Here is a 9,172-nt window from a genome sequence, read left to right as displayed (position 1 = left end):
ATAAAATGAACCATAACAGAATACAAGATAATAGAATTCAGTATAAACCAACCATCCTATTTATTCTAAAGCAAATGTAATAAAAAAAGGAAGAAAAGAAGAAGCTCTCACAGACAAATTAAGTGATTTTAAACCATTAAAACCAGCCACTGTGTGATTCCCTCTTAGGTCAGTCGTGTTCCTGTCCAGACCGGAACGAGCCTCTCTGTTCTCTGCTGTTCTTTTGCTAATGGCTCCGAATCACGAGTGTCACAAATTCCACGGGCACTAAAACAACTGTTGCGGCTGCTGCTGCTAATGCTCAAGTATCTACATTTTGCATAGATTTCATGGAGCTCGGAGGAGCGCGGCGCTTTGGCTCTGACGCTTCATTTGGATGCAGAATACATACTGTTGCTGGCGGTGAGGCTGGTGTGCAACATGCAAATCGTCGCCCTGCTTGATGGGGGGGGGTGCACGGTGCGAGCAGCGCGTGTTCAGCCCACTCATTTTCATACTACTAGTCTTTATGTCCCAGCAGCGGCCTCCTCTCTCCCAGGCTCTGATTCCATCTTGGCAATGACAGATATGCACACACACACACACATGCGCGCACACACACACGCACACGTGCACACACACATGCACCCGCGCTAATACACTTCACACACACTCCGGATCGGCCTCCCTCGCTCCCTTCGTTCTCTCGGCGGAGCACACATGCGCACAGGCGCCTCAGACTTCAACGCGTTCCCCCCGTGCGTCTCTCTGTGGCTGAGCCGTCATTATCTCCAGAAAGTGCCAGTGTTTGGCCACAGTGCGCCTCCTCCCCGGCGCCGAACGGAGCAGCACAGACGCGGGCTGCCGGCGGTGACACGCCTGTCACAGACATGCCTCATTACTGCTGCTGCAAATGTCAAAGCACTAAAGTAATCACTCACACCTCGACTGGACACACGGTCACGCCGTAATTTATTTTATGGGGAGAGGGGTTAACAGTCGTGCGTGTACAGAGTGATGGTATGCAGATGGGTTCATTCTTTCTTTTTTACTCATTTCTTCTTTGGTTTCTACTTTGTGAAACGGCCGCCTTGCCATGTGACGCCGGGTTCTGTGGATGTTTGCAGGAGGTAATATCATGATGGACGTTTTTTTTTGTTTTTTGTTTTTATACAGGAGCAGAAACTTCCTTCAGAGTCATTACTGTCTGTGCAGCAGGTTTTAACTGTGCAATTCTCTCTATCTGTGTGTGTGTGTGTGTGTGTGTGTGTGTGTGTGTGTGTGTGTGTGTGTGTGTGTGTGTGTGTGTGTGTGCACCTGAAGCTCTTCCCTCCACATACTGTATGTCAGAGCATATAGGAGCTGGTCAGTTCACTGTTTGTGCTCTTTTGTTTGAAGAAGAAATGTGATGAGAGCATGTAGGTTGGGATTTAGCCGCGGACATGTATCATGATTGATTCCGGTGATCCTTCAGTGTCAGAGGAAGCTGTAGTACTCTACCACCAGCTGATCGGGTTAATGGTTAACATGTCATCCTGTATGTCACAACAAGCCGCTGTCACGGCCCCTCAGCACTGCATGGGCTGGATCCCAGTCAGGGAGAGATTGTCATGGGAGGAGGTGAAAGGAAGCTAATAAGGTCCGTGTGAGCGAAACAGTCCAACTCCCTTTGTGCTGAGGGGAAATAGAGACTCAGGTGATAACTCTGTGTTCTATAAGCTCTAGGTTCATCTGCACCATCTCATTTACAGCTGGTATTTCAATGTGTTGTCGGTGATTGATTGTCAATCAGTCAGGGCTTGAGCACATGAACGTACAGGTACACGCACACGTGATGCAATAAGGATGAGCTGTGTGTGAAGTGTAAATGTGTTAGCATTGTCGATCCACATACAGCAAGTACGTGGGCAGAGATGTGTGATTGCTCGTGGCTGTTCTAAACTGGCTGCTCCGGTGAACACGTGAAGCCGGCTTCTCCTCAGGCCTCAGCACTGGCCGTCGTTCAAAACACTCGTAGAGGGTATTTAAAGCCGGGGTTGGTAATCCTGGAAAAGCAGCAAGAGCAGGCTACACTGAAAATATGCAACTGATATGTCCCATATGTAAAGTGCTGGCTAACTTCTGGCTATATCTTCTCGGCTTGAGCGTTGTATGCATGGATCTTGATTAAAAAACATCGGGTGCATTCAGGGAACTGATATCTGTGAGTGTGTGAAATGAGGTGCAGCTTGATTGAATTTAAGGAGACTGTCGGGCCTTGGCTGAGGTCTGTACTTGTTGTGTTATGAAAAGATGAAAATGCTCCGTGTTTCCGCACAAACTGGAAGCGACGAGCACCCAACCCACTGGGATTGCAGACCAGTGGGTCAAACAGAAATAAATATGCGTGTGGACTGGAATTATCGTTCCATGGATTGTCCGGATTCCCACAGGTTGCCACATACACACAGCTGCATGAGGCTGCTGCTGCAACACATACAGGCCTCATACCTGGAATGTTCCAAGGGCAGCTGTACATTTCCCCATGTAATTGAATTGCCATGAAGGCATTCAGCCGGCTGGGTATGTTCACTGCTTTCCATTCACTTAAGGTAGAGCACACACTGTAAGTCCTTTGACATAGTTACCATAGAGATGTTGTTCGCCAGATAACAGTGGCAGAGCGGGGGGGCCTTGACCTTGGAGTTGACTTGTGATTTACGAAGGAGCAAGGGGGAAACTTCTTTCTACGTCGTGTGCTTTGCCTGATCAGTAATACAGATGAAGAAATTTGGGAGCCGTAACAATGGAAGGAATTAGGCACTCCAAAATGTTTGCATAACGAGGTCCTTCTTGGTTCTCCTCTTTTTAATCACCTGCGCTCTCCAGACCACCTACACCCTTCTTCATGATCAGATACAGGGACCGAAGGGTTGATGCATGATCCGAGGAATTAATCTGCTGAGGCTGATTGCCATTACCGCCATGCGATTATGCACCTTGATTACTGAGTCCACCCCAAGGACAATGACGCGCCACGGTGCACATTTTAAAGGTGCGCATAAAATTACACGGTGATTACCCCACAATGGATCAATCCACAGGCGAATGAGACCGCGTGGCCATATAGGCCGTCTCAAGTAGGACTGTGATTATTAATAGGCACTTGAGGTGACCTGATACCTGACGCTTGAATCACGGAAACTGCCTCGGATCCTTCATGTAAGCAAATAAATTCATTTTTTTTTTTATACGCTCTGAAAGTCATTATTGGATTATTGTTGTAGAGGTAGGATTGTTTGGAGTTCAAGCACGGATAAAAGGGGTGTCGGGCCCCTTCAGGGACAACTGGGGCCGTACGAGTCCCTCTTAAGCTCGGTGTGGCGACACAGAGGTGGATGGGCTTCACTCCAAGGAGGCCAGCATGCTCCGGTTATAAACCAATAAAATATAATATAGATGTACTGGAGGTAAACCTTTGCTTGTGTATGATGCAAAAATAAATAGGTTATGTTTGTGGGCCATTCAGAAGAGTGATGAAGTAATGCACACGTAAGTACAAATCATTCGGCAGTGACACTTATCCTCATTCTTCGTGCTCATCTAATCCTTCACCGTCATTTTTAGGGATGATCTTTCTTTTATTTAATCCTGAGCCAAAATGCTGGTTTGGTGGAGCTGATAAATAGTCCTATTGACTTATCCAGAAGCAATCCGCCATCAAGTGATTAATTGGATGAGACAATATAGAAGTGAAATCACATCCGCTTATGGGTTTCCTCTTCAGTCACATATGGAATGCATTAGTCACACAGAAGCACTACTTTGGATAACCCCCACCCTCCCCACCCTCCCACGATGCAATGGCGCTAATGTTAACATGTTTGCATTAGTGACACCATAGTAAGGATTTAATGTGCTCGTTGTGGTGCCACTCGGAGCACAGGTTCTGAGGAGACCTGGATGTCATGTGACCTCTCCGCACAATTACTTAATAGCTTCGGCAATTTACACGTTTCTACGGGAGAGAAACAAAACTGTCAGTCAGTGGAAAAGATCAGATTTACACCTTTAGACCTAAAGGAAGGTTTATGGTCAACACATTTGATAACGACGAGCTGAAACTGTCCTGCTCACATGCTGCAGATAAATCAAGGACCATCTACAGTATGCAAATGTGAATTTTCAGCTTCCAAATGCAGAAATTCCATCAATGGCCAGAGTTCAATAACTCTTCAGTCTTCAAGTGTGTGAATAATGGTCACTGTGACTGCACATCACTGCAATTCAAAACCTCAACCATCCACCACTGCACAGTGTTTGCCACTAAAACAACACGGGTGAGGGAAGGCATGTTGATGTCGGACCATGTGCTATTGTACGTGAGGATGAGTGATGGAAAGCAAAGGACGGGTACATGCTATTCACAGTGCTCCATGTGGCGGCCCTTATTTTCACACTGCTCCACTATGTTTGTCAGCTACAGACAACGCAGCCACTTACACACTGCCGTGGGCAAGCTGGGCTGTGTTCTGCAAGTCGACTGCGTCATGGGCACATGCATGTCCTATGTAAACCGCCACAGAGACACTGGTAATAAATGCCTGCTAGGTTTGCAAGGGTTTACAGCTTTATGATTAGCAACTAAAACCTTCTTCCCCAAATCTCATGGATACTTTGCACTATATTCACATTTGCTTACTTAAAACACTACTTGACCTAAGCTTTAAAGTGTGTGATTTTTTGCACTATATGAAAATACACTGCCAGTGGGGTCTGTCCTTGATATAGACACGTACAAATTGTGTTGCTTTGAAGAAATTGCCAACAGAAGCAGTATTGGCTTTCACCACTGCCTTGTCTTTCTACTCATTTTAGAGAGAGATTTCTACAAGAAGGCACAGGCAGTTTGGACACGAGAAGAAAAAAAAAATACATGATAATAGACCATAATTGCATCCAGCAAATGATTTGAAATTTATATTTTTATTGCAAAAATGGATGAGTGACTGAACAAAGGAATGAATGAACCGACAGCATCAGATCATCTCACTGACAGGGTAAGAAAATGTCCTGTTTAACAGGTTTCCTGTAGAGATTATCATGGCGTCCTCAGTGTGCGTCTCTGCATTTACATCATGAGAAAAGTGATATTTGAAGTCGAGTGGATCCAGAACCACAGCACTGAGCGATAGGGTATTCACTTTAATGTGCTTGAGTCAAAAGCTGCGTGAGTCACAGGGCAGAGCTGTGTTGTCTAATGCTCGGGCTGCAGTGTGGTGCCACAGGTGGCCTGTTCGAATGTATATTTCGGGAAGAGATACACTCATGTGAATTCTCCAATGGGGGGTCTCAGCACTGTGTGAAACAGATTGGACAAAGCGTGAGAGGAAATAAGTGTTGGTCGATGAATCGGAACCATGCACAAGAAACTTGCTGCTTCCAGAAAATGTTTATTTTGTTCATAAACTTTTCATAAAAATAACAACATCAATATTAATTTAAAGTATTGTAGAAACTATGTATGTACAAAATCTTTACTTGAACAGTTAATATAACTTAAGGCGATTTAAATTACTTTTTTGCAATACCCTGTTGGTGACAATTTCACCAAACTCTCAACATAGTTTTATACTATTTTTTTCATCTTATTTTGTATTTTTTTTATTTTTTGCTGAAGTGAACATTTCAGCATTCATTCCAATAAAGTTATCATCCATCAAACCCTTCTCATCATCAAGGTTAAGTTCACAGAAACTTGCAGCAATGTGTGCTACCTGATTTACTCAAAAGCAATGATTATATGATTTGTTCATCATGTCTAACTTGATTAAACACAGTTCTGTACATACTGCCAAATGATGTATTGGTTGAAAAGCCACATCATAACTAGTGTACATTCTGCTCCCTTTTAAATCCAGATCAGCAGTTCAATGAAACAGCACTCATCATACCAACACTGGCATGGAGTGCGGAAATGTTTCTGATATCAAATTGTAACATTTAAAATATTGTGTTACTAAACAGTAGCCCTCAAAAAACCAAGACATTATTCATTATAATACATTTCACTTTAGAAATGACACTCAAATGTGATAAATGTCAAATATACAGTTAGCTATAAAAATACAAAGAAGTACAGTAATACAAATATATTTATTTCCCATTTATGATATATCTTTCACAACTGTAATAATCCAAACAAATTGTAACACAACACAAAGACCAATGACAAAAAACACCGACATCTAAATGATAAAGAAGTTTTTAAATTTGATCAAAGATGGACAGCTTTATGGTCGAAGCCATAAATGTGTTCGCCTACATTCATGTCAGTCGCTCTCACTGTGCAGTGACAGAGAAGCTTGACAGTGGTTGTTAAAGGAAAAGGAAACACTGACATAAACATGCATCTTAAGGAACATCGTCCAAACCATTGCTCTAAGAATGCTAAAAGCCAAAAATAAGAATCTTAAATGGCGATAGTTAATAATCTGTAAGTGCAAACCATCCAGGCCCGGAGGCGGATGGAGGATGGAGCTGTCCACATGAAGAGGTGCTGAACAGCAGTCATGCAATGCCGAAGCAGAGAGGTTCGGCTCTGACACAAACAGCAGCCAGTCACTGATGAGCTGTTTACTTTTATAATGCACCTTTGCCTGGAGTCAGCCACATCCACAGCAGGCAAAAAAAGGCGAAGCACAACTTCTTCACTCCCTCTCTGCTCCACAAAAACAGCGAATATGCGCAAAACCTCCGGACTCGCCATGTCAGACCAACTCAGACGGCAAGTTGCGGTCAGTGGGCTCATCTTCCAAGACGGAAAGATCCTAATGTTGCATGTGCGAGTGAGGGGGGAACGTGGCCTTGTCTTCAAATCCCCTCGGGGAGAGTGAACGGCCACGCGGCGGCGGTCACCTGAGGCTTTAGTTCCATTTTCTCCTTCTGTTTCAGGTGTACGCGCCCGTGCCGCTTCCTCTCGTCGCTGCGGGCGAAGCGTTTGCCGCACACGTCGCAGGAGAACGGCTTCTCCCCGGTGTGAGTCCTGGTGTGGGTGGTGAGGTGGTCGCTACGGCTGAAGCTGCGCAAACAGATGCGGCACTGGAAGGGTTTGTGGCCCGTGTGGATGCGGATGTGCCGGTTGAGCTCGTCCGAGCGAGAGAAGCGCCGGTCGCAGCTCTCCATGGGGCAGGTGAAGGGCTTCTCTTTGGCTGGGCCGTGGGAGGCGGCGGGGCTCTTTCTGGCCCTGGGGGACTTGGTCACCCGGGTCGTGTAACTTTGGGCGAAAGAATCTGGCAACAAGGAAGAATACAGGATGGAATCTATGGTGCTTGGTAAAGCTGGCGATGTGTATAAGGAGTCACACTGATTAGACGGCTGTGGGGGCTCGGTGAAGGGTTTCAAGTTGGAGGAGAGGCCCATCGGCGGTGGGGGAGGGAGGTAATTATTGTACATGGGGCTGGAGTAGCTCTGGGAACAGGTGTCAGAGAAACAGGGCTCCTGCTTGATGCCCCCCTCCACTTTAAACTCCATCTCTGGGTTGGGACAAATCGCGGGGAACGTGTCCAAAAGTTCCTTAACATCCATCTGCTGATCGGGGGGGAAGTCGCTGGACATGGGGAAGGTTTCCGTCTGGAAAGTCGTCTCCAAACAGTCGGTCTTGTTAAATGCCCCCCACTCGTAGCAGGTGCTCTCAAACTCATTCTTGACCACGACGGGGAAAGACGCGGCCTCGGACTTTGGTTCAGCATTCTTGTGGTGTGGAGCTCGTGGGGAGCCGAAGGTGAGCAGGGAAGTGGACGGGTCTTGTGCCTGGCTGCCGGCTTGGTCATCGGAATACCTCTGGCACGTCTGGTCCTGAGTGTACACCGGAGGAGAGGGTCCGGAGCCGCTGTACGTTTGCCTCTTTACGCCGGGGTCTCCAAAATTGCCGCTGCTGTTGTCCATCGGCGCAGGCGACGGATAAGTTCCGCGACTGCTGCCGCTCTGTTGCACTTCTGAAATTGGCAGCGTGGATATACCCACGATCTCGGTGATCATGTTGAGCAGTGTTTCGGTGCTGCACGGCGCTCCCTGAGATGCCTCAACATAGAAACTGCCCGAGTAGGCGAGCGAGGAAAGGGTGTAGGTGTCTTTTGGGCACTCGCACGGGTTAAAAGCAAATTCCGAGTTGGAAGCTTCGGTTTTGAGGGTCGCAGGTGTTCCTTCTGTATGGATCAGAATGAGAGAGAAAACTTTGTCACCGCGAGTGTTTATATATTTGGGAATCAGTGCAGATTAAGCGATGGAGAAAATCTGGGTTACATAAACATTCGTGCGTATTTTGGCACAGGAATTCCTTTACGGTGCCTTCATGTACACAAGTGCGTGTTATCTAATCCCTGTTGTGCTCACAATATACACGATTAAATTATCATGCATGCACATTTTCATCGACTGTGCAAAAGATGCGAACTCACCGTGGCCAAACTGGGCAGGTACCCCCCGCTCTGCATCGACGTACACCTCCTGGTTATCTTTGCGCACGCTGTTTTCCATTCCTAGCGTAGAACTGTTGCAATTCTCAAACTGAGGATAAAAGGAATCTTTCGCATTCAAATCCATATTGTTCAACATAGTGATGCCACTTAGAGAAGTCCGTCTCTCCCAGGGAAAAAGGCTTCTTTTCTTTGAAAGGAGGGGGGGGAAATGTAAAAGAGATTATGCAGATGATTGCTGGTCTTTCAACCCCCCCTTAGATGGTTTTCAACAAATGATCCAAAGTGGTCTGAGGCAAAAGGTGTAAAAAAAAGAGGTATATTCCTTTGCTTCCTATATCTCTGCTCCTCGGTCGGTATTTGCTTGCTGTGGATTTCACATCAGCGACTTCCCCTCTCTCTCCTTATATACACTTTGGCAGCTCCCTCGGCCCTCCTCCCCATTCATCAGCTCCAGTGAGAGGATTCCCCGCTGCGTGTAAACTTCATGCCCATATAAGGACAGAGGATGTGACGGAGTCCCCCCACCCCCCCCTCGTCTCCTTCCTTCCAGCCCTCCCCGTGCTCCATACTGGGGAGCTGGAGTCTGACGTTTCAACAAGTGGCGACGAGCGGTTAGTGCTAAACACTGTTTAATGGTGGGATTTTAACTCGGCACTTTGACGATTTATCAATTCACTTAAATAGAATATTAAAGTACAACTATGAAGGCATATCCTTGTAACACTCTCCTGCCT

At 46.3% G+C, this 9,172-nt stretch overlaps 1 protein-coding gene across 1 annotated transcript; it reads right to left on the bottom strand.

Moving 5' to 3' along the window:
* Positions 1-6,831: 6,831 nt before the first annotated feature.
* Positions 6,832-8,574, bottom strand: LOC128437329 (E3 SUMO-protein ligase EGR2). Its single transcript, XM_053419436.1, has 2 exons — positions 8,418-8,574; positions 6,832-8,165 (listed from the first exon to the last, which is right to left on the bottom strand). The coding sequence occupies exons 1-2, from the start codon at positions 8,572-8,574 to the stop codon at positions 6,832-6,834; spliced, it is 1,491 nt and encodes a 496-aa protein (XP_053275411.1).
* Between the last annotated feature and the right edge of the window lie 598 nt (positions 8,575-9,172).

This window comes from Pleuronectes platessa, chromosome 3, assembly GCF_947347685.1.
Source record: "Pleuronectes platessa chromosome 3, fPlePla1.1, whole genome shotgun sequence".
Taxonomy (NCBI): Eukaryota; Metazoa; Chordata; class Actinopteri; order Pleuronectiformes; family Pleuronectidae; genus Pleuronectes; species Pleuronectes platessa.
Note: the sequence above shows the minus strand (reverse complement) of the source record. Positions and strands in the feature narration are given on the sequence as shown.